Source organism: Taudactylus pleione, unplaced genomic scaffold, assembly GCF_031769625.1.
Source record: "Taudactylus pleione unplaced genomic scaffold, aTauple2 ptg000312l, whole genome shotgun sequence".
NCBI classification, from domain to species: domain Eukaryota; kingdom Metazoa; phylum Chordata; class Amphibia; order Anura; family Myobatrachidae; genus Taudactylus; species Taudactylus pleione.
The window spans coordinates 3,253,556-3,279,209 of record NW_028284713.1 but is presented as its reverse complement, the minus strand read 5'-3'; the positions used below and the strand labels follow the sequence as shown (position 1 = coordinate 3,279,209).

Genomic DNA, 25,654 nt, shown 5'->3' with positions numbered 1-25,654 from the left:
TGTAAATTCTGAGATGGCGTTATATAAAGTAAGGATTTTTCGAGTCATTTAACGCTTTTTGCTTTGCTGAATGGCAAAAAGCGTTAAAACACTGGAGAGATTAATGGGTGATCCCTACACTGCGATACTCTGCCAGATGGGAATTCATGGAGAAGATAATTGTGTTTTCTTCTCCATTATTCCATTGCTGAATAGGGGATTTACATACAAAAATACAGAAATCATAGTAAAAAAATCATTGCTGGATAGACCCCTAAATGTTCTAATATTCCATATATTTTACACTATGGGGTTTATTTACAAAGTGTCCGGTTGTAAAACTCAACACTTCTGTTCTTGCTCAATAATTATAAGGTCAGCGCTGATACTAGTCGTGTCTTGCTAGCGGCGTCTTGCTAGTAATAGCGCTGCCCTTTTAATTATTGAGCATAAACATGAACAATAGTGTCAGCTTTTACAACCCCACACTTCCTAAATAAACCCCTATATCATGATCCTAACATTTATAGATTTTTGAACATAAAATAAAACAAGCAGACAAGAGACCAATCTTACTTGAATTGTTAGTTACATACAGTACAGTAGACTCTACTTCCTAAAGGTTGCAATTGTAGCAATTTTATTCACCATCAACACAAAATCATTCTCATTTACGGTGTTACTCTTAAATAATAAAGACTCTGAATGAGATCGGTTCAGGAACGCCTATGTAACATTTTGAACATTTAGTTATTGCTGACATAGAAACACAGTTAAAAAGGTAACATGACATCCGAAGTGAAGATTACAGATAATGTATTCAAGTCTCGGAAGAACTAACATTTATGTCTAGGTAACACATGCAACTTTGTGCCACAGGAGATTCGTACTGTATATATTTATATGAAAAGAGAGAGAGGATAAAACACACTTTTATTATACTGTAGATCTTCAGGTTTGCATACTGAACCACCACCATACAGTCATGAGTGAAGGTTTTTTTTTTTTCCTTTTTGCACATTGAAAAACATTTTTATTTAAGAAAATACATTGGGGACAATATAAAAAAAAAATGTCAGTTCTACTGATATTTGCTGGGCACAGAGATACTAAGGCTACTCCAGCAGTCACCTGGATCCCTTCCACAAGTGGAAACTTCCTAAAAGCGAACAAGCAGAAAAATTACAGCGTTTTACACCAGATCTGTTTGTAAATGACATTGTTAGATTACATGATGAAGCTTACACGGAAAGCCTACCAATCAGCACTTCTGTATTCTCGGCGTGTGAGACCTTAAGTACAACATGGTTTGAGTGATCTGTTTATCCCCTGAAAATGTCACTGGATGAGTCAATCTGTAGGATGCAAGCTAGGGAAATCGCAGGGCTGGGAGCACGTTGGGATGTCATATGGATGCATAAGTTCTGATTAATTTCATTTTATCAAAAAGCCACATCCTGTGTCTCTGGTGGAAGGAGTCCTGACGTTGCGGATGGCTACAGTGGCTACAGGCCCTGAGAATGACCTGGTGCACATACTTTCTGCGCACTGCACAATGCCAGCAGTTTCCCCCACTGCCTCCACCCTCTGTCACCTTGGTGCAAGTGCAGTGACCCAAAACAGGGCTTTGTGGGAGGATGGACTACAGTACATCGCAGCCTCCTACCCTCCACATTTTTGTAACGGGGCCTGGTGATGTAGTCTTCTACTGCCTGAATCGGTTTTGACGCGCGAGGGTTTACTCTCTTGGGTGGTGTATAAATTAAGAATGCGTTTAGAAAAAAAAATGGGTTACTTTGGGCAAATTCTCCACTTTTATCTTTCTCCAAGTATTGATACATCTCCCCCATCAGCAACAATTGGAAAGCAATACCTACTACTCTCCCTTTGGTATACTTTACTGTCTTATTATTGACATTGGATATTCTTAAAGGTACTATAGGTGTGATAAGCTGGTTATTGTACGACTGCAGACCAGGCAGCAAATTACCCACAAGGCAACCTAAGCAGGTTCCCGGCATCTGATAACAGGCCATTAAGAGCTCAGATGGGTATGTGTACGGGTACTGGGTGGAGTGGGTGGCCAAATCTGGGAGGCACGGTTATACCCCCACCAGAATTTTTTTTTTTTTTTTTTTTAAACTTGTCTGGCCAGCACAGGGGCAGCTCCAGGTGTGTGTGGGGGGGGGGAAGGTATTCAATGAGATTACTCCCACCTGTAGCACTTTTCTTCTGCCTTCTACTCCCCGATGGCGTGTCTGGTGGCAAGAGATAGGGACTGCTGCTGTGAGCAGAAGCAGTCTCCCCTCACTCACTGCCCTATGTGCTATACAGTGTCCAGCAGCTGACCGGGCCCCCCCCCCCCACCTGCCTGGCCACAGGTAAGTGGTACCCACTACCCCACAAACCCTCAGTGCCCCATTGCAGATGTGTTGTGTCTGTTCTCTCCTTTTTGACTCAGTCAAATAGTTCACTGCACGGCCCAATATATTTCAGTATTTCCTGCAGAAGTATATAATGAAGTCTATGGTGATCAGTAATATTATATCGAAGAGAGACTTTTATATGTGGTTACGGCTAATATGCTGGAGGCTCCATTGTGATACCAGGTCTAGAGCCCATACAAGCTTCACCTGGTGGTGGGATTGCCGACAGTAGTGCTGCCTATAGGTTTACTCCCTATTGTTCCTCTCTAAGCCAACCCAGCCATGATCCCTTATTTGCCATACCTACTTACAGTCCTCATTTTTTTTTTTTTGGGGGGGGGGTGGTGCACTTGTGTGTGTCCTCATTTTTTTTGGGGGGGTGGTGCACTTGTGTGTGTGTTGTGGGGGGAGGGGTAACAGTTATTTTGTATCTAGAGCAGGTTTATTTTTTAAAACCACTAGGCAAATTTCCAATTTGGTCAAAATATAAATCAGGTTAGGTAGTGATTTTGGTGGACCGGGCTGCGTTTCGTTTTGTTTTGTTGGCTGATTTGCATACATTTTTATTATAGCACAATCACTGACTAACAACGACATAATGTGTATTACCAACCCTGCACCGGAAGTGGTTGCAGTTCTTTTTCCCAGATGACAAAGGGACGGTAACGTTACACAGTTTAGCACTAAGCTAACGATTTCCCCCGCAGTGAAGGGGCTAATGGAGTCTCCGGGGATACTTTTCCTGGCAGCAACCATGTGGGTATGAAAACTGTGGACTGTTGAGTCTATAATAAAATCGATGACTTGAAAATGAAATAATTTATTGGCAAAAGCTTTAATATAATTCTGTGCATCAGTGTCCACGAAATAACAACTAATTAGCATTCTTGGTTTATTTATATCTATATATATATATATATATATATAATCTCTCGCACGTTATGCAAAGCAAAGACATTTTAGTTCAAGCACAGAAAAAATTGTGAACAAGAATGACACCTGTTTCTCCAAACCATCAAATGTGACTTTTTTTTTATTTTTTATTTTTTATTTACGTTGTGTCAACTTCTAAAACTAAAAGCTTGTTAACAACAGACTAGTTTGATGGTATGCTGTTACCGGCTTAATCCTTGACTTTTGTATGCGCTACACAAGGGAAAAGAAAAATGTACTATATACAATATACGAACTAAATTGTGACAAATATGTTGCCCTACCTCATCCATACATGTATGAATACTAGAAGCTATCATATTCCTTGGGGACTCAGTAATAGTCGTGTAACGTAAAACTATCGGAATCATAAAAATTTACCATATCCTACTATATATTATAATGCTATTACACGTTTTATCAATTTTGTACTAAGAATCCAGGGTTTATTGAGCAGATACGTGTGAAATATTTATGTATTTACAAGAATGTGTGAAATTTGAGGAATGTCAATAATGTAAAAAAAATAAAAAAGTTTAAATATTTTCTCTGCTATTTTCGTTGTGGTTGCAGAAATTAAAATTTTTGGGTGAGGATAGATTGGTCGCTATCAGATGGATGTACAGTCTTCTGAGGTCCGTCTGGCAGAAATTTTTACCAGATAACAGATTTACAGTTTCAGCTTTTGCTGATTTGTGATATGACATTATGGGGGCGATTCAATTCAACGCGAATTGAATAGCGTCGGGAGCAAGCTCCCGGAGCTATTCATTTCAGTGCGCTGTGTGGTCAGAGAACGCTGGTTATCACATTTTAACAAGGGTGTTAAGGCGCGGTAACCGGCATTCTCGGGCCGGGCGTGCGTCTTCTAGCGCCGTGCTAAGCAGAAAAATAGCTACGTGCCCGGCACTTTGGTCGGATTTCTCCTCGCATCCCCAGGGGGGTGCGATAAGAAATTCTTAGCGTGCCCAAACAGCGCGGTGTATTGAATAGCTGCCGGAGCTCCCTCCTGTGGCTATTCAACATCGCGTTGAATTGAATTCTCCCCTATGTTGGCAGTGGGTAGGTCTGCATAGTGAAGGGTGAGGGGGTGATAATGCAGAAGAATGTAATGGTATTGCCCCCCCCCCTATTGTCAGCAATATAAATGTAGTTGTGTAGTTATAAAAAATGTGTGCTGTAGCATTGCTCTTGTCTGGGTTTTTTATTTAAGGTCTGTAAAGACCATTTAGAGAGAGTGCAACACAGATATTGGTCTGTGACATCACACGTCTATTTTTGAGTGCCTGGGTGAAGTGTATGGATTTGCACATCAAGATGGCAGCTTGTGAAGGTGTAGGCAAGTGTATATTTTTTGTAGGGAGCAATTGGATGGATCAGAGGCATTCCTTGCACTGATATGCCTAGTTATTCACCAATATGCAAAATCGAGATTTCAAATTGTGTGAATAGATTATTTTTATGAGATCCAGGGAGTTGAAGAAGCTGCTCTTTTCATTAGAGATGTGCGCCGAGCCCCGTGTTTTGGTTTTGGATCTGGATTTAAAGTGATTCCGAACTCTGACTCGGAACCCTTAAATTCGGTTGTTGTCTGTTCTCTGGGAACCAAAGCCGCCCAACTCTGCTTTTTATATCCCTGTGGCAAAAGCGTCTACCTCCCCTCAAAATAATTACAATTTTAGGTAATTAGGAGACATTGTATAATATTTTAGTCTTTTGCTCTTCCGGGTGCACTTTTATGGGAAAGTGCATTCCTAGGTGTGTATGTATGTACCAATGTAATGAATAGAAAATCATCTCTTGTCATTTTGTGAATGATCTTTTGGAGTGGCTTTCACAGAAATAAGGCAGGACAGAGGGAGCAACATCCAAAGGATTTTATGATTGAACCAGAGCTGGTTAAATACCATTGGTAATCTCTGCCAAGAGAGAATGAAATATTGACATTAGTCTGATTTCAGTCATTGCATGTTGGCTCCTATACATATCATTTCACACTCCTGTATATTACTCTTGCGTTTATGAGTGATTAAAGCTGTGACTATGTACATATGACACACAAGTATTCACAAAAAATAACTGCTAGTTACATTTTTAGAGCTGGTGCTCGTGTACATAGATAGAACTGCTCCCTGAACCAGGTGGTTGCGGACATGGGGTGAAATTTGCCAAAGGGATAACTTTGACAGGATCTTCAATGGTACAATGTCTCTCGCATGTGTTGTAAAACTGGGGGCGAGATGCTCCTTTGTCGATATCTTCCTTGGGCAGAGGTCTTCCAAGGGTGTGGACTCCGTCTGGTCTGCTCCCTCTCCCCCACCCTTGCTGGAAGCCACCAAACGATGGCAAAGGTGGGTTTGACTGTTCGTATTGGGTCAATAATTGAGGCATCCAGCAGTTGTCGGAGTGGCCTAAGATCAGGCATTCTTGAGTGCAGGTTTCGGAGGCTTCTGTTAGCGCTTTCTGAAGATTGACTTCAATTGCTGAAAAAGACAAAAAAAAACAGTGTTTTCCGATTACATCAATTCTATACAATCGTTTTTAGTTATTGTCTTTAAAATCAATTCAATAAAACTGTGACATTTTAGATTGTATTTGCCTGTAGGCCAGCGATGCATGAGGTTTAGAATGCCGTGGGTTTTCAGACCCAAGAACCAGCATTTTTTTGGAAGAGTGTAAATGGAATGAAAAAAAAACATACACTCAATTTTAGTTTCCTGCAAATTTTCAATTATATTTAATTTCGGTATGTGGTCAGTAGGTCGACAATGACTGTATTCACTGCATATTATAATTTTAATATTTATATAGAAAAAAATTTAGTATTGTGTTTTGCATTCTCCACTTTTACATTGTCTAGATTATAAGAATGGGCCTTTATTATAATCCGTCATAGTTGCATCAGACTGTAATAAGGGCAAAGCTGCAACTGAGAATTACTAGTGACAAAGATTATTGTTTTGAAGCCATTTAAAGTTCCCCCAAATTAAAAACAATTGTTCCAATATGATGACTGAGGGAAGCTCTTACTAGATTTAAACAAAAGGGATAAAACCTTAAAAGCATCAGAAAGGGTTTTTTAATTCATATTTTTTATGGACCCATGTAACAAATGTGCCAACCTTATATCTAATGTCAGATAAAAAAAATAATTAAATGAAAATTCAGGAAAATAACCAGACAGAAAACCTCCTTGGCAACAACAATACAATTTGAAGGGTGAGTGAGTTAAAATTAAATATATCCTTTTGGTCATCTTGGTTTTCATTTTGAACCCTGTATAATTCAGCCTATAATAAAATTTAATTAGTGATCTGTAATAATTGAATTATATGTGAAATGTATGACTTAATCATTATACTTTAAACTCCCCATTAGGAATAGGGAAGTCAGTGTAATTTATATGGGATGTTTTCAAAGTGGACACATGCCCTGAAGAAATCTGGATAGACATATGAAACGCATTAACAGTGAGTACATCAGGGAACCTCACCCAGTTACTGTAAATAACTTATAATGTTTAACAAATTTGCCTTTAAAAAAACCTTTATTTGCAGCCCTGTCAGATAGGGATTGGAAAGTGGATTGAAAAACCAGTATATGAAAAACATTTTTCTGTTAAAATAGGTTCAGGAACTGTTGATGGAGCTATATAAAAACAATTTCTCATATATATATATATATATATATATATATATATTTATTTTTTCTGTTTACACATACTGTGTATATAGTATTTAGAAAAGACACTCAAAAGGTACTTTAAAATAAAACTTATCTTATGGAAAATTAATTTTTTCCCAGGACAGGACATTATGTCATAGTTAATGTGACAAATAGCTATATACTGTGTGTGTATATATATATATATATATATATATATATATATATAAAAAAATTCTGAATGAATTTTGCACCTTGAGTCATCTTGATGTAAAAGCTGAATAATGTACTTTACTGAAATAAGAAAAAAATTTCAATTTTAAATTTTTTACTCCTTGTGGTGTACACTAAAAAATATTGATTATTTTTGAGCTGTAAAATAAATAATTCATAGTAAAAGATTTAGAATGCTCTAATTAAGTCAGGAGCTTGAATCCTTCAGGAGTCTTGAAGTACAGCAGTTTCACCACTCTCTCGGCCTTTGATGGAAGCTTGCAATCAGGTAGACTTTTTGCACTATGAAGATTAAAGGGGAACATTATCAATATTTTATTATGTTTGTAAGATTAAATATACCTTAACCCCTTCAGCGCTATCAATGAGTGGGACTCAACCTCCACATATACCTCCTGAAGTGCTATTGGTGAGTCCCACACGTTCTTATCACTTATGGGGTTCAGGGCTTTAAAAATAACACTCAATAGGATCCTACTAAAGAGCAGTGAGTGTGTGTTGCCATGGGAGCAGGGTGAAGAGTCAGTACATAATGATGTCATCTGCCAGTCTGTAATGACATCACAGAGTGCCTGTTTCTGCTGTACACTACAGAAATTCTGGGGATTGGGGTAAGGTACTGAAAGTGCCAGATTTTCCCTTTCCTGTAACCTAGAATTCAAGGAAAATCCTTATTTCAAAGCTGGTAGCCGTATCTTTCAAATCAAATCAAGATGCCTCTCAGAAGTTAGTGTATGATGATGATCATGTATATTTTCTGTTATAAATTTAATTTTCACACTAGTATGATTAGTAGATTTAGGGTCTGATTCCGAGGGGGGAATTCAATTAGCTGCAGTAATTTACCACGTGCTAATTGATCCCTCGGGGCTATACAATTAGCTGCAAAGTCAGCCCGACCACAGCTATTATTTTATTTCAGAACCTCAGCAGTCTACGGAAAAAAAATCCACAATAAATTTCCAGTTTTTCGATTGTGGCAACAAAAACACATACGTCTTATCACAGATTCTGTGTGTTTTTGTACAACTAACTGGCTGTAATTGAATTGTTCAAAAAAATATTGCGATAAAGTCTGACTCGGAGTTGGAACAGGGTTCCAATCCGGATCAGACCGGGAATTTAGCCGGCGCCGACCTAGGATATTCCAGAGTCGTCGCCATTCACACTGGAGTCGGGTCAGCATAGACCTGCTTTTCCGGCGTTGAAGTGGACGCTTGGAGATGACATCATCTCCAAGCGCCACTTAAGCCGGACCAATTGGCCGGCATGCAGCACGCTCCAGGTCATCGTGACCCGGAGCGCATCGATCACACTGCAGGGTTTCACGGGTTAGTCCCGTGTTAAACCCTGCAAGTTACCTGGGCTGGATTGCCGGGTCACTCGACTCGGGAATCCAACCCTCTCCCCTTTTACACCAAGGAGCTACCTGGGTTAACCCTGCAATAACCTGGGTTTTAGCTCCAGTGTAAAAGGGGTATAACAAAGTCTCTATAGACGTCAGTAATATAAAGAATGGGCCCATAATTATAGGGCAGGTCTAAAATAAATAAAAATAAAAGCTTTTTATGCATAATTAGTTTGATTAGTAAATAAGCTGCAAAGATGAATTGTGTTTGAAAAAGTAGTTACTTTTACAGTTATACACCCTGGCAGGCAATACATATTATGGTTACATCTTTTAATTTGTTGAAACAATGTTGCTCTTCTCAGTAAAACAGTTAAACCCTTAGGGGCATATTTTTTTTAAATTATTTTTTACTAAAATAATGTGAAAACGGGTGTTTTCACACGCTTTTCACATAAATTTATTAAAGTGCAAATGGAGTAGTTTTTGTGAAAAATTACACAAATCCCTTTAAATCACATATTAGTAAGCAGATCGCATTTCCCATACTTGTAATGGGAAATGTGATCTACCGAGATTTACTAAAAATATATTGTGAAAAAATACCAAGGGAAGCCCTGTGATAATAACCCCACCTGGAGATGGCATTATTAGGGTTTTCCCCCGGTTCCCTGACTCCTGACAGGCAGAGCAGAGCCGGGAGCCGGCCCCCTGTTATCAGCTTTGTGGTCTAAATAGACAACAAGCTGATCACTGCAAAAAAGTAAAAAAAAATACCTACATGCATCCAGGGTGATTGGTGCTCCGTTGAGGTCCTCTCTCTGAGGCTCAGGTCAGCTGGTCTCTAGGCACCTGCGCTGTGACCTCGGTCAGCAGCTGACCGGTGTCACAGTGCAGGGCCCAGGAGACCAGCTGACCGGAGCCTCAGAGAGAGGACCTCACAGGAGCACTGATTACCAAGGAAAGTGTAAGTTGAGCGGGGGGAGGGGTCACGGGGTGGGTGATGGTTGCAGTATCTAGTGGTGCATGCACAGACACACTCTCCCTGTATTTTTTTTTTTTTAAATACAGTGAGAAGTGTGCGGACAGGATTCGCAGGGACATGTGATATTTCCTAAATTCGCAATGTAAATTTAGACAAAAATGTCACACTACAACCACATTTTAAATGAAGATTGTAGTTAATAGGGACCTTAGTGCTGTTCTAAATCTAGTTTGTAACCCTAAAGGCTCATACGCACTAGACTATTTTTATGAATGATAACGTCATTTATAATGTCCAGTGTGTATCAACTGAACGACCAATGATGCGTGTTCCCGTGAATTGTTCACGATATCCCCAGTCAGCTGAACATGCAGCTCAATCTGGGGATATCGTTAACGATGCCATGCTGCCAAATGCAGCATGGCCCCGCTCTGTCGTTCATTGTGGCCGACGTCGTTATGTGTGTCTACACTTACCGATGTCTGTCGGCACCCCCTGCCGGGACCTGTCGTTGACTATATCGCCACATACACACATCGTCTAGCGCACAGGTTCTCAAACTCTGTCCTCAGGACCCCAAACAGTGCATGTTTTCCAGGTTTCCTCAAGTGAAATAACTAGCTCCACTTTTGGCTCTCTTAAATTGTGTCAGTGAGTAATGACTACACCTGTGCACCTGCTGGGTGACCTTGAAAATGTGACCTGTGTGGGATCCTGAGGACTGAGTTGGAGAACCACTGGTCTAGCGTGTATGCGGCTTAAAAGGAAACAGAATGGTCGGAAGAATATTGTAAACCATAGAATCATTTGACTGTTATGAATTTAAACAATAAAAAATGGTTTCATATTATTGTAGAGCTACATTAATGGAGGTGAATGGAGATTGTGCTACTTGCACAGTACAAGAGCTACTTGTTATTCACAGGTTCCTGAATTAATGTCACAGGACCCACTAGTAACTATTTCACCTTTATAAAGACAATAAAACAATATAAGTGTCAGTTATATAAAATATCAGTATACATTACCTATACACCCACCGCACCGACCCCTATACATACTGTAGTGATCACACTCTTCATGCTTACTAGAGAAAGTTTGGTATCTTAGTGATGTCCGTGATTTTAATAATAACTACAATAGTAATAGTACCAAGAAGAACCAAAATGATAAAGTATACACAATGCCCTAGGCTGGTGTATGGTGCATAGGGCCTGATTCAGAGCCGCTCGTAAGCGGCCGCTCGTTCGTTCCGAGCGATGTTCGCACATCTGCACATGCGTATGGTTTGTAATACGCATGAGCGAACCAGTCAGTGCGGCCGAAAATCGTTAGTTCGCTAAATAGCGAATGCCTGATAATTTGAGTGACAGGAGGAGGCGTATGTGGGTGGTAACAGGGGAAGGTGCTTGAAAACGGGGAGTGGAATTCAGAACGCAGGCGTGCTTAAAAGTCAAAACGGGCATTTTAAGGGTGTGCATAATTAATACAGCAGCGTCATCGACCACGTCACCTGGTTGTTTTATAGTCAGAACTGCTCGCAATATAGTGGTAGGAAAAATCAACCACAAGAATAGCGAGCAGGTCATACGCTGTTCGTTTTACTCGATTAATCAAATAAATAGCGGACATGACGTATGGTGCGAGCGGCCAGGAGGCGTATTTTTCAAAATTTCGACCGCAAGTTTTGCTCGCTCGTTCAGACATAGAGGCGTGAACAGACCGCAAAGAGCGAACGGTTCATTTGAATAGCCAGCCCCTTTTTTTTGAACGAACAACCGCAAATAGCGAGCGGCTCTGAATGAGGTCCATAGTTTACAGAAGATTTAACAAAGTTTTATAATTTAATCGGATAAAAAAAATGGTTGGATTGTGTCCATAATAATTACTTTGCGGTGAGAAACTGGAAACTGCAATAGGGTAACTCTATCACCAGCACTGGTACAAATATAACCTAAACCAGAACCAGTGATGATGATAAACTACATCAGGAACATCTGCTATAGGAATTAAGGACTTATTGGAAATAAATAAAAGGGGGAGATAAAATCAAGTCTCTTTCTGCATCAAGTACAGTAGTAGAGGCAATCAGCTCTCGCCAGCTGTAACTTGGAAGCGCCCATTGTGATGAGGCCCCAATAGAGAATGTAATTGTTGGACTTATCATGATATTGCAAAATATAAAGACTAAACATAAATGGATAAAAAACAAAAACATGGCAATGCAACATGCATCAGTATTTGTAAATAGAGCGCATCCATCAAACTCATGCAGTAAGATTCATACTATATTTATCTTATAAGCAGCCAGTTGCAGGTTAAAGCCTCATCTACTGCACAATTCCTGCTACCTGGGTGAAATCTTCTGCATTTCATTTACAACCCATATGCGCTTACCATGGTAACCTCATATTCCGGAACAGGTGCAATGTGCGCAGGCTGTATGGGGCACATTGATTGGACAATTCGTAGTAGTTATCAAGTCAAGCAATTAAGCCACTGAGAAGGACTCTGTAACCCATCCACACTCACATGACCCTTAACTGTCTTATATGAGGAGCTGGAGGAACTTTTTAGAATATATATATATATATATATATCTATCTATATCTATATATATATATATATATATATATATATGATATACAATTTAGTGTTTAAAATTGTAGCAAACTTAGTCTTAAAATATTCTGGCATCCACTCTAAGTCAATAATGAAATACTGGTAAAATTATTGATAGACAATGGATTTAAACTGAATTGACTAAATAGCGACTAGTTTGCTAAGTGGAGGTGTAATCTATTAACATTTACTACTGAATGTGTCAGGAGGTATATATAAACCATATGAGTAAAAAAGTGCATGTGCAATAAATGTGTGTGTGTGTGTGTGTGTGTATATATATATATATATATATATATCTCATCACATTTTATTCAGAAACAAAAAATAAAACAAGTATATAGGTAAGCATCTAAAACATGAACGTGTTTCCTTTAAAATATATTTTAAAAGATAATAACGCATATAGCTAAAACCCAGAGGCAATCAATAGTACACTTAAAAAAAATATGAGATATATGTAATAAAAAATAGCAGCTTATCTGAATGTATGGAAAAGAGTATTTCTCTGCAAAGTTCATGAGGTAATGGACAACCACCCCCCAACGCATTTCGTCGTGGGACTTCATCAACTTCCCCTTGACAAAGTCTCAGGACGAAATGCGTTGGAAGTGGTTGTCCATTACCTCATTAACTTCGCAAACTAGTCGCTATTTAGTCAATTCAGTTTAAATCATAAATATACACACACACACACACACACACACACACACACACACACACACACACACACACACACACACACACACACACACACTTTTCCTACCAAAAAAATATTTTACTGACAAACATCATTTGTCTACACACAAAATACTACATTGGCACAGAGTAGCTGGCATTTCTGCCCAGTAGTACTTCGGTTAGATCATAACCCAAAGTGCCATATGCTCTTGACCATTGTCTGTTCTACCTATGTATGTTATTCATGCATTAATGGAGAATAAATTCCTCATGTGTTAAAGCTTAATATGTATTTTATTTTATGTACAGTGAAGACTGTTTTGTAGATTTCATCCCACTTTATAAATCTCTCCAGCCAAATATTAAATACAATTTTTTTTTTTCATTTAGAGAAGCAAATCGTCACTTTGTATTAGCAAATGAAAGTAAACCTAACAAATTGTTCCTGAAAGCAATTTCTTTTCTATGTGATTTTGTGTTACATGAGCCAGATATATGTTAATGGCATAAGGGGGCGTAATGTATGGCTATGCATCATATTTGCATATATTAGCAGGGAATTTGCTAGCATAAATCATCCCCAAACTGATGCTATGAAAACACATAGCCATGCAAATTAGCACAATGTGCTGCGTGAGGTTTGTAAGAGACCGGAGACATCAGATCAGGTGGAAATGTAAATGACCCTCCTATGAAATAAGTGAGAAATGCTCTAATTCCAAACTCTCTGATCGTTTCCTGGATGCTCTCTTAAGGTCTTTGGGTGACAGTTGGACAATATAGAAAACCGATTCCTTCACCAAAGCTTCTGACATTGAGAAAACTGCAGCCCATCAACAGAAAATCTCTGCCAGACTTTCATCACACATGCAAGACATGTTTATTCGCAGTGATTTACTGTTTGATGTAGATTTCATATCTCAGAGTACTGTCGTCATTGCCGTTCTCTGGGTAGACGGAGAATTTGTGCTGCTTTTCTGCGCTCGGCTGTCGGAATAGAAAGTACCCAGCAAATTGTACAAGTTGGAGGGGGCTCTGTACAGCCAGGCTGGCAGCATTAGTGTTTACAGTAGGTGCCATCAATTATACAAAGAACCAAGGAACACGTGTCACAGAACACTTTTTGAAATGACATTACATAATTTTAAAGAAGGCTATATGTGAATTGCCTATAGAAAATGAGAAATGATAATATACTTATCTGTAGGCAATTTACATGTTCCCTATAGAAAAGTATATATTATTTCTCATTAAGATTAAGGTGCCTATTTAATTGAATAAATCAATTTTTCCCCTATAAACTAATTAATTTCATGCATATCGCAGCAAACAGAAAATATTTAAGTCTGTATTAAGCAAAAAAAAAACTCTTCTGCAACAGGGAAGTAGTATGCAGTAAAGTAGAGGTTCCCAATAGCCGCCATTAAAGTCCAGGTTTGAGCACAGGTGACTTAATTAGTACCTCAGTCAATTTGATTTAACCATCTGGACTCAAGCATGGATACCCTTAAAACCTGGACTGTGATGGCAGACTTTGGGAGCTTCTGCATTAAAGTGATATCTGCATTATTACTTTACTGCCAGCACTGGCTCCCGACTGCTTTATCCCGCCGTAGGATAAATGACCGGCGTCTATATCTAGACGCCGCTCATTTTCCCGACGTCGGGGGAAAACGGTGAGGTTTAGGGCACCCGGGTTGACTTAGGGTTAGGCACCCCCCGGGAGGGTTAGGGTTAGGCTAGGGGGAGGGAGGGTTAGGATTAGGCACCCCCGGGGGGGACTTAGGGTTAGGCACCCCCCCCGGGGACTTAGGTTTAGGCAGCGGGGAAGGGAGGATTAGGGTTAGGCACCCCTAAGGAGGGTTAGGGGGGTTAGGTTAGACTTACCTCACTACGATCGGGATTTCCAGCGCTGTCGGGCTTCTGCTCTCGGGCTCTGCTGTGTTGTCGGGCTGCCGCTGCCAGGATTCATATCATACCGATTCCGAACACAAGTGCAATAATGGGAGCAGTAGCGGCTCCAGGCATGGGCAAGCCGGTCTGTCGCCCGGTATGCCATGGGACTCAGCGGGCGCAGGAAAAGCCCTCCCTCCCACCTGGCGCTATTTTGATGATAAACGCTCAGGGGGAGGGAGCGGAGAAGGTAGGGGGTGGCAACACAAGATGACACTGGGCGCAGCAAAGCCTAGCACCGGCCCCGAATGGAAGCGTAGGAATGAATATGATGAATGGCTCTCATGTCTGTCTTTTTCCCATTGCACAATTACACTCATGTCACCTTCCAAAAAAATGCCCCTGTTGAACATTCAGATTGAAGGGTACATGTTAATTGCTGATTACTAATATAATGGGCTGTTCAGTTGATTTTCAATCCTGTCAACAGTTTTTCTTTAGCACTTCAGGAACTGATACATATTGCTAAAGTCTTTCACATTCTTTAACAAGCCACGTACAGTACCCTTAGGTCCTATGCACTCTCATCCCACGTGGGCTACTGTGATCTGTCACATGGGCTACTGTGATCTGTCACATGGGCTACTGTGATCTGTCACATGGGCTGCTGTGATCTGCCACATGGGCTGCTGTGATCTGCCACATGGGCTGCTGTGATCTGCCACATGGGCTGCTGTGATCTGAGACATGACCTAGATGCTTCTCCCTTCCCCCTCTATGGTCTATTCTCACTGCTGCAGTTAGAATCGTCTCTCCCAAGAACTTGGCTTAATTACTCTCTGCTCTGTTCTCTCTATTTTATTATCTATTGAATTACTTATAAAGAGCTCTCACCATTAAGACATTATAATCAGCTTTCTCTTATCGTGGTTCATCTCTTATGTCTCCATATGTCCCCGGACAGATCATTCAGTCCCCTCAAACTAATACAACCCCATGAAGCTTTCTTCTTGGCTGGTCCTTACCCCAGAAACTCTCTCCCTATAATCACATTTCTAATGTCAAATGCATGGTAAAATCATCAGCACAGCTGTAGTCTTAGGTTGGGTACACATTAGGGGGGTATATTTACTAAAGTGCGGGTTTTTAGAAGTAGAAATGTTGCCCATAGCAACTGATCAGATTCTACAGTACTTAACATTTATCAGCGGGGTCGTCCTATCTGATGTGCTGACGATGGCATGAAGGTACTGTAAGTGCCGGATGGAAAGTTATATTGCGCAGTCGTACACTGGACCATGCAGTGTGTACAGCTGCACAATATATTTTTCCATTGGGCATCGGGTCAGTTGGGACACACGATGTTCTGATGCGTATCCAGCCTTAGTGTGTGTCTGATCGCTTATGTACAGTACTTACATCATTATACTTATGTATGTTATATGTTGAACTTTAGAACTTTGCATTTGTCAACCATGAGATAGAGCCTGATTCTGAGTTACATGTAAATTCGACCGCGGCCGCATCTGGCGAGTCTTCGCTTGTGCTGCAGGGAACATAAGCATCTTTGCGTATATCTGGGTGGAATGGGTATGAAAAACCCGATTCCCGTCAGCGGCATCCTGACAGCAGAGTTCCGAGCAGCGGAAGGCCGACAGCGCTGGAAATCACGATCGTGGATAGGTGAGTATCTACTAACCTAACCTAACCCCCCTAACCCTAACCCTCCTTAGGGGTGCCTAACCCTAACTTCCCCTCCAAGTGCCTAACCCTAATCCCCCCTCTAAGTGCCTAACCCTAACCACACCCTTCCCCGCTGCCTAAACCTAAATCCCCCGGGGGGTGCCTAACCCTAACCCTCCCTCCCCCTAGTCTAACCCTAACCCTCCTTAGGGGTGCCTAACCCTAACTTCCCCTCCAAGTGCCTAACCCTAATCCCCCCTCTAAGTGCCTAACCCTAACCACACCCTTCCCCGCTGCCTAAACCTAAGTCCCCCGGGGGGGTGCCTAACCCTAAGTCCCCCTGGGGGGTGCCTAACCCTAACCCTCCCTTCCCCTAGCCTAACCCTAACCCTTCCGGGGGGGTGCCTAACCTTAAGTCCCCCCCGGGAGCCCTAAACCTAACCCTCCCCCCCCCCCACGGCTGTCCACTCGCGGTGCCTGGCATCACTACGATCGGGATGCTGGGCGCCGGTCTCCCGGCATCGGGGAAATGCGGGCGTCTACATCTAGATGCCCGGCATTTCACCCTTGCCGGGATATGACAGTCGGGAAGCCGGCTGCCGGTATTTAGGCAGTCGGCTTCCTGATTGCTTCCCATCTGGGTGATTATAAGTTAGTTGTTTCTCTGTCCGTGAAATCTGTGTTTCTGAAAGAGAACAGTGTTGTGTAAACGTAGCCAGTGTTAGACGTTGAGTCATGGACGTAAAGGCACCTATTTAGTTTGTACTGTATCTCTTGCACTTAGGGCCGTATTCAATTAGTTTCGCACCTGTGGAAAAGTTTTGCCTTCCCGACTTTTCGCGACATCGCACGTTTTGGATGCGGAAAATTATCGTGCATGTTCCCGCTATTTGCCGTATTCAATTACAAACCACGCGAAAACGGCAAATTCAGAAAAGGTGGAAAGTGTTGTCAGAATTGGGGAAACCCCCCAAAAAGATGCACTAACACTGGGGATCAATGTAGATGTGTTTGAATAGCCCTAATAAAACTATTTGGGGTACTTAAGTTGTTTCAATAAGCTTCTTATTAGTGACTTTGCACAAGTGGTGAAGAACGGCATTAAGCAGTATTTTTTGGTGAAAATTAATAGTCGTGTCAAATTTGGGGTACTTGAAAATTGGTGCTAGAAGAATCAGGCCCTTAAGCTGCGTACACACTGATAGATCTATATATCGGCCGTTCCATTGAAAGGCGATATATCTATAGTGCTTCGCTGGGTGTGTAAAGAAGAAATGTCTGTGTACGACGTCTTTCACAGACATATTCAACCTGCTGTGCAGGACAACAGATGGCCGATATAATTGAAAAATATATATATCATCTGCTGGTGTGTACGGGCGAACCGCCGATCGCTTGTACCCGTACACATGCTGCCGGGAATCGTCAGTGACTGAAGAGAAAAGAGAAAATCTCTGAGACTCGTGAGTGAACTCACGAGTCTCAGAGATTTTCTCTTTTTGCTTCGATCAGTATATATTGCGTGAGCGGGGTAGCACCATTTCCTTTATTCCTTTCCATTAAAAATGGAAAGATAAGTATGACTAGGAATTGGTGAATATTTACACCAAAAATAGAAAACAATAAGGAAGGGTGAAATAAGTTTTAGGAATAATCTAAACTATAAGGATCAGTGCGGATTCTTCCCACATCTCCAAACTCAACCGTCAGTGACTGATAGTTCAACTGGGTGGGCAAATTTAAATGGCTGCTTAGTTGAGCTGCCAAGCATGGCAGATTGGGCAGAAGATTGGTAAATGTGTACATGGGGTATACACTAACCATTCGTCAGGTCGGTGGGGCTTTACAGTAATAATAATAATACCCCTTTTCCACCTAAATTCCGGGTCTGACCCGGAGTTGGAACAAAGTTCCTATCCGGATCAGACCCGGAATTTTGCCGGCGCTGACTCGGGATATTCCCGAGTCAGCACCGCTCACACCGCAGTCGGGTCTGCATAGACCCGGCTATTGCGGAGTGAAAGTGGACGCTTGGAGATGACGTCATCTCCAAGCGCCACTGAAGCTGGACCAATCGGCCGGCTAGCAGCGCACTACAGGTCTTCGTGACCCGGAGTGCGCTGTTCCCATAGCAGGGTTTCACGGGCTATGCCCGTGTTAAACCCTGCTAGTTACCTGGGTTGGATTGCCGGGTCACTCGACCCGGCGATCCAACCCTCTGCCCTTTTACACCAGGGAGCTGCCCAGGTTAACCCTTCAAAAACCCGGGTTTTAGCTCCAGTGTAAAAGGGGTAAAAGGCAGTTAACTCTATCCTAATATGGTTTTACCCCTTCTCCTCTCCCTTTAGCAATGTTTGGTTTTTCTCATTTCAGAATATAAATATACTTAAGCTCACATACACACCAGCAAGCCAGGTTTTCCTATATTGTGAAACATTTACTAGTGGCAGTGATCGTTCTGCCTCAGGATACAAACATTACACTTCTAGATGACTCCGGGACAGAGTTTAAGGACAATTTTTAAAAAATTTGGAATAAGCAAAGTAAACTCAGAGACCATTAACATGCAAACACAGCATACTGTAAGTAATAACCAGACTATCCTAATATGCAGAAAACAGCCTCTGGTCACAGAATACCAATAGAAATATGCTGTTTGTTTTATTATTATATTTTTCCTTTTAATCGTTTTACACACACACAATGTATATTGTTTTAGATCAAAACGAATAAATTAGAGCCACTGAAATAATTAAATGCGACAGTTTTCAGGATGTTAACCAACCACAATTACAATTCAGCACAGATTTTTTTTTTTCATTAGAGAACAAGCAACAATTAGCAGACAATTAAGCAAATTACCTCTAATTGTATCATGACTGAGCTAGATTTTATATTTCCACAACACAGCCCATACGTGAATGCATGTCGGCCGGGGCCCAGTACAATTCTATCTGCAGCCAGATGTGGATTTGTCTCCGAAAGTGTTTCCTATTAACTCCACAACTAGTTCTATCAGCCAGCAGGCAATTATGCTGATGACGGGGAAAAGTGCTTATGTCAGCCAGAAGGTAGGAAGGAAGCCACAGGATTGCTGGGGATCGGATTCAGTCCAAGCAAGGGATTGAGCCATAACAGGGGGAAAATCATTGGAGTAACTTACCCGGGTGACCAAATTTAGCCGCTTGGGTGACATAACTTAGTAGGTGCAACTCTGCAAGAAACCATTTTGATAGGAGAAATGAATATAGCAATGGAAAGGGTAGGTTAGCATGAATAGTGGTGGTTTAAGAAAATCAATACAATATATCACAGTGAGGTATATTCTAGTACAGCAGATACATTTAACTCAAGCTGCCCATTGCAAATCGTGCCTACTAGTTATGTGGGTGGGGGGCATTCACACATTGCGTTCTATGTGCACCTGTTATTGCATTGGAATGGAACACGCAGGATTTTACAGGACATAATCAATAGTAGAATATGAGCACTTGGATTTAAATATGTGCATGTAGCTTTATATTACCTTAAATCTGAGGGGGAGGGGGGTTATGCATATGTGAATGAGCCCCAGATCCGTGATTGGCTGCTTACTCACTTTGTGGCATAGAAAGGTCAGACGGTGACTGTAAATTACACATACATTTACCCCGTGCAATAGAATCCATAAAATAGATAAATATACAATTCTGTATACTTCTTATGATGATAACAAGATAAACATTTGTGGAGTTTAATGCCAAACACTAATCCGTGCCTTCGTTAATGCCGCCCTGAGAGGGTGTAGCGTTCTATCTTATTCTTTGTATCTTGCAACTTATTTGCATCGCAGGCGCAGCGCAACACCACTCGCATTGTATTGCAGTCACCAGACTGCGACTTTAACTGTACAGAAACTTGGTGTGAGACAAAGCCGTGTCCGCTGCATCATCGCACGTCACTTCGTACACAGATTGCGGCTCAGTCGCACGCAGATGTACAAATGTCGAAAATGAAATTGATCAGTAAAATCTAGCTATGTAGTTTTAATGTCCATCTAATTCCGTTCTGTCATGGTCACCCATCACCTACAGCGCGTGGAGGCAGCCATATGTTATGGGTTAAATAACTACGCATGAGAATCCAGTAGAACCAAATGTTGTCTACAGTATAACAAGCTTTATGCTCAGTCACGTGGATTGATAGGAAGACTTCTCAGGAAATGCCCTGTTCTGTCGATTAGAGTTGCCAGTATTTATTAGTAAACGGTTTTATTGCGCTAAGAGGCCCATATACCAATTTCCTGATCCCCTATCCGATTTGCCAATGAAGGGCAAACTCTAACATGTTCGAAATCCTTGATTCACCCAATAAGATCGTTTTTGGGTCAGAATCAGCGAATTGTGAATTTTCAACATGTTGGATTTTGCCTTTTTTTTTTTTTTTTTTAACAAAAAAATCAGCAAAACGCATAATCTGACCAATTGATTGTTGGTGTATGGGGTCCATTACTTAAAAAGTTACTATGCTAGGAGAGAGTGATGAGGGCACCATAGTAGAAGTTTGTACAGTCTGTTTCTGACGTATATATTTTCACAAACTGAATCCATTTGGCAGTTGAAGAGCACCAGCCACGGAAATGAATCTCCCGTTAGATGCCACGGCCCAGGATGTAAGTACTGCCAATCTACCAGCCACCAAGACCTAGTTATTGATGGCTTTTGTGGCACATGAAACCCTACAATCATATAAAAATTCTTCAAATCCTCCCTTCACTCAGCCCGATTATTATCATTATCCTTTATTTATATGGCGCCAAAAAATTCTGATGTTCCAGATCTATCTCTAGACTGCGAGCTCTGCCATAAGTGAATTCACAAACACAGTCAGGAACGGCCAAGCAGAGGCGGTGCGACTGTTTCACCGGAACTTAGCACCTTTGCAAAAAGGGCCTGTCCGACGGAAAACTCTATTTGTGCCGAACTTCTCCGCAGTTTCATTCAGTGTAGTCTACTACTGGTTCACCAACCAAAAGAGAAGAGCCATTGGACTTTCCCAATTATGAACGTATCAGGCCTATGGAGCTCTGTACACAATTCTGGGCAGCAGTGATAATAAGGATTCTGATGTGTAATTCAGCACCTGTAAATGCACAGAGACAGGAAACCACTGACGCAGACGAGTTCCCCTTAGGTCATCGTAGCCTCGTATAGCTTTCATGAAGAGACGTCAATTCACCAGCAGGCGCTAATTTGACAAGAGGATAATTAAATATCAAACTACAAAATTTTTAAACAATTAAGATCCTTTAAGTGTAACTCACCTGCAGTCACCTATTTATATGATCTGCCCCTTATATGAGCATTACCAACAGGAGCATATTTGTTTTATTAAATCTCATCCCCTAAGCAATGAAAGGTCGCTCGTTTTGTTTTTGCATCTTTTCTTTATATAACGGCTAACTCTCCTCTTACGTCTAATGCAGTCTGTCTGTCTCACTCTAACGTAACGTCAGCCAGATAATCGCACCACCAAGTGCTGTCACTCAAATTCTTCCAAAAGATGCGCGCAAGGTTCACGCCATCCGTAGATGCGAGTTATCACTTACATGTCTTTCATTTCTATGCTGAAAGCTCTGTTATGACAGTGAAAGGTGTTATTATGTGTCCATACGATGAAGAGGGAGGAAATGAAAACAAATCGTTCTTACTCCAGCCATTGAATTATTTACCTAATGACCATAATATGTTACAATACAAGTACCTCGTTTATGAATATTCAGCAGACATGCAGCATGATCTAAGCCAATCTGCAAATTGTTTCTCCATCATCTGGAATCTCCATCATCTGGAAAGACCTTACCATAACACTGTGCGCCAGATGTGCAAGAAATACTGTATAAGGCGTGAAATCTGCTTTCTGTACTGCGCTGGGTGCTCTCTTTAATACTTGGGAGCTAATTCAGACCTGCTCGCTAAGCTGCTGCCACTTGCACTGACCGATATTTGCCCGTATGCGTATAATTTGCAATGCGCGTTCGCAAGCCAGTCTCTGCGATCGGGAATCGTGCGCTCATAGAACACAGACTGGATGCTACTATGAGTGACAGAGAGTGGTGTTTGTGGGTGGTAACGGGAAGGTGCTTGTGAACGGGGGAGTGGTGCTGCGAACGCAGGCGTGTCTGACCGTCAAAACGGCATTTAATGGACGTCCATAATTAGCAAAGGTGTGTCATGGGTGCGTCAATTGACGAGGCAGCAGGTGTAATTTTACTTGAAGTACTCGCATTGCTTGCGGTTGGGTAGAGCTCCCACAAGCACTGCGAGTGCTTCCGTTGGCGCTCGATGTTCCCAATGGTTTTAAACACTTCCTGGTGATGACGTTAGCTGGGGGCGGCATTACACTATTTTTCGATCGCACAGCCGCCGCTCGCTAAGACACAGAGGGCGTCCTTATGCCTTGCCGCACAAACGTGCTATTAGAATTCCCGGCCCCTTTTTGATGTGAGCGCAGCTTAGCTTCCGGGTCTGAATCAGGTCCTTAGTACATGGCAATAACTCTGTGTGTTCTTATGATACATCTCCAATACAGATCACACATCAGTCAATATTCGAGACACAGTAAATAAAACTAAAATCACAGTTACCTAAAGTTGGACCTCTTATTTGACAAACTAAATGGGAAGAGGGAGAAAACTGTCCCATTGGTAACGTGTGCAGTAATAGTTCATGAACAATTTGAACCCTCCCAGGAACCCTGATGTTCCATTTTCATTGATGTATGCAATTTACGTTTGCGCATTTTGCTTTAAAGGAACCATACGATACGCCGGCACATCAGGTGGTTGGAGTTGATGATGGAGACTGAGGTGGTGCAAACTGCATGGCTAGAAGTAGCTTCCAGGGGCCTAATGCTCAAACTCCTGTCCCTCCACTTGTGTGTGGCCTGCAGCTGAGATCTTCCAAAATTAGGATAAAAAAATTAATGAAGGGTGGGGGGAGGGGGAATAAGGAACATAGGGGAGATTTATCAAAGCTTGGCGAGAGAGAAAGTGTCAACCAATCAGCTACTACCTGTCATCTTTAAGCACAGCCTTTAAACACAGTCAGAAGCTGATTGGTTGGTACTTTAACTCTCCAAGGTTTGATACATCTCCCCCATTGGAAGAGAAGCACAACAGGCTGAGAACTGTTTCAGCAGAATTGCTGACTGCATGAGGCACATAATATAGCCTGGAGGGGAAAACAAAAACAGGTTGACGTTCCTGTAACGTAATAAGCTGCTGGTACAGAACGCTTCCTAGTGGGTACGTTTATTACTCCGCTCCCCGGCGATGCCGACTGGCAGCAGCGAGGCTGAACCTACCGCTGTGCAGGCTAGTGTAGAGTATATGCCTATGTGTATGCGGGCACCGGCTTCCAGTACATGTTACACCGCAATCCTTCATAATGAGTCTCCCCCGAGCTTTGTGCCAGAGAAATGGCCTTTAGTAACGTACATAGAACCGTGTATCCTTTATTTAGGCCAGAGTCATTGTAACATAGAATGTGACAGAAGATAGGAACCACTTGGCCCATCTAGTCTGCCCATTTTTACCTTTGGGTAACCTCAACCCAATGTGATCCTCAGTTCTTTGTAAGGATATTCTTATGCCTGTCCAAAGTATGTTTAAATTGCTCTACTGTCTTCGCCTCTACCACCTCTGATGGGAGGCTATTCACTTATCCACTACGCTTTCTGTGAAGTAATTTTTCCTGAAATTTCCTTTGAACCTCCCTCCCCCCCAGTCTCAGTGCATGTCCCTGTCTTCTAGTACTTCTCTTCTTTTGAAGAATGTCTCCCTCCTGCACCTTGCTATAACAAGCCCAGTAGACTTAATTTCTATTAATACATAAATACAAATAGCTAAAATGAAATGGAGAAAATAGGCGTCATTGCTTCACTACGACCTCCTACTATCACTGTATGGAGCACTGCTACTCACGGCAATGAGTGGGGATAAGTCACACACAGATATGGTCACTAACTGCCTCCTACTATCACTGTATGGAGCACTGCTACTCACGGCAATGAGTGGGGATAAGTCACACACAGACATGGTCACTGACTGCCTCATACTATCACTGTATGGAGCACTGCTACTCACGGCAATGAGTGGGGATAAGTCACACACAGACATGGTCACTGACTGCCTCATACTATCACTGTATGGAGCACTACTACTCACGGCAATGAGTGGGGATAAGTCACACACAGACATGGTCACTGACTGCCTCCTACTATCACTGTATAAAGCACTGCTACTCACGGCAATGAGTGGGGATAAGTCACACACAGACATGGTCACTGACTGCCTCCTACTATCACTGTATAAAGCACTGCTACTCACGGCAATGAGTGGGTATAAGTCACATACAGACATGGTCACTGACTGCCTCCTACTACCACTGTATGGAGCACTGCTACTCACGGCAATGATTGGGTATAAGTCACACACAGACATGGTCACTGACTGCCTCCTACTATCACTGTATGGAGCACTGCTACTCACAGCAATGAGTGGGGATAAGTCACACACACAGACATGGTCACTGACTGCCTCCTACTATCACTGTATGGAGCACTGCTACTCACAGCAATGATTGGGGATAAGTCACATACAGACATGGTCACTGACTGCCTGCTACTATCACTGTATGGAGCACTGCTACTCACGGCAGTGAGTGGGGATAAGTCACACACAGACATGGTCACTGACTGCTTCCTTTTATCACTGTATGGAGCACTGCTACTCACAGCAATGAGTGGAGATAAGTCACACACAGACATGGTCACTGACTGCCTCCTACTATCACTGTATGGACCACTGCTACTCACAGCAATGATTTGGGATAAACCACACACAGACATGGTCACTGACTGCCTCCTACTATCACTGTATGGAGCACTGCTAATCACGGCAATGAGTGGGGATAAGTCACACACAGATATGGTCACTGACTGCCTCCTACTATCACTATATGGAGCACTGCTACTCACGGCAATGAGTTGGGATAAGTCTCACACAGACATGGTCATTGACTGCATCCTACTTTCACTGTATGGAGCACTGCTACTCATGGCAGTGAGTGGGGATAAGTCACACACAGACATGGTCACTGACTGCATCCTACTATCACTGTATGGAGCACTGCTACTCATGGCAATGAGTGGGGAAAAGTCACACAC

General features: G+C 41.9%; 1 protein-coding gene across 4 annotated transcripts in view; it reads right to left on the bottom strand.

The window, feature by feature from the left end:
• Positions 1-579: 579 nt before the first annotated feature.
• The window catches only part of LOC148510717 (protocadherin-11 X-linked-like), a 1,446,380-nt gene continuing 1,421,305 nt past the window's right edge, over positions 580-25,654 (bottom strand). For 3 of the 4 annotated variants that reach the window (XM_088442482.1, XM_088442483.1, XM_088442492.1), the window contains one exon: positions 580-5,821. In XM_088442482.1, the coding sequence (XP_088298608.1) occupies positions 5,433-5,821 (389 nt within the window). In that variant the 3' untranslated portion in view covers positions 580-5,432. Of the gene's footprint in view, positions 5,822-7,440; positions 7,518-25,654 lie in introns of those variants that run through there. The other variant, XM_088442485.1, reaches the window with a different exon arrangement.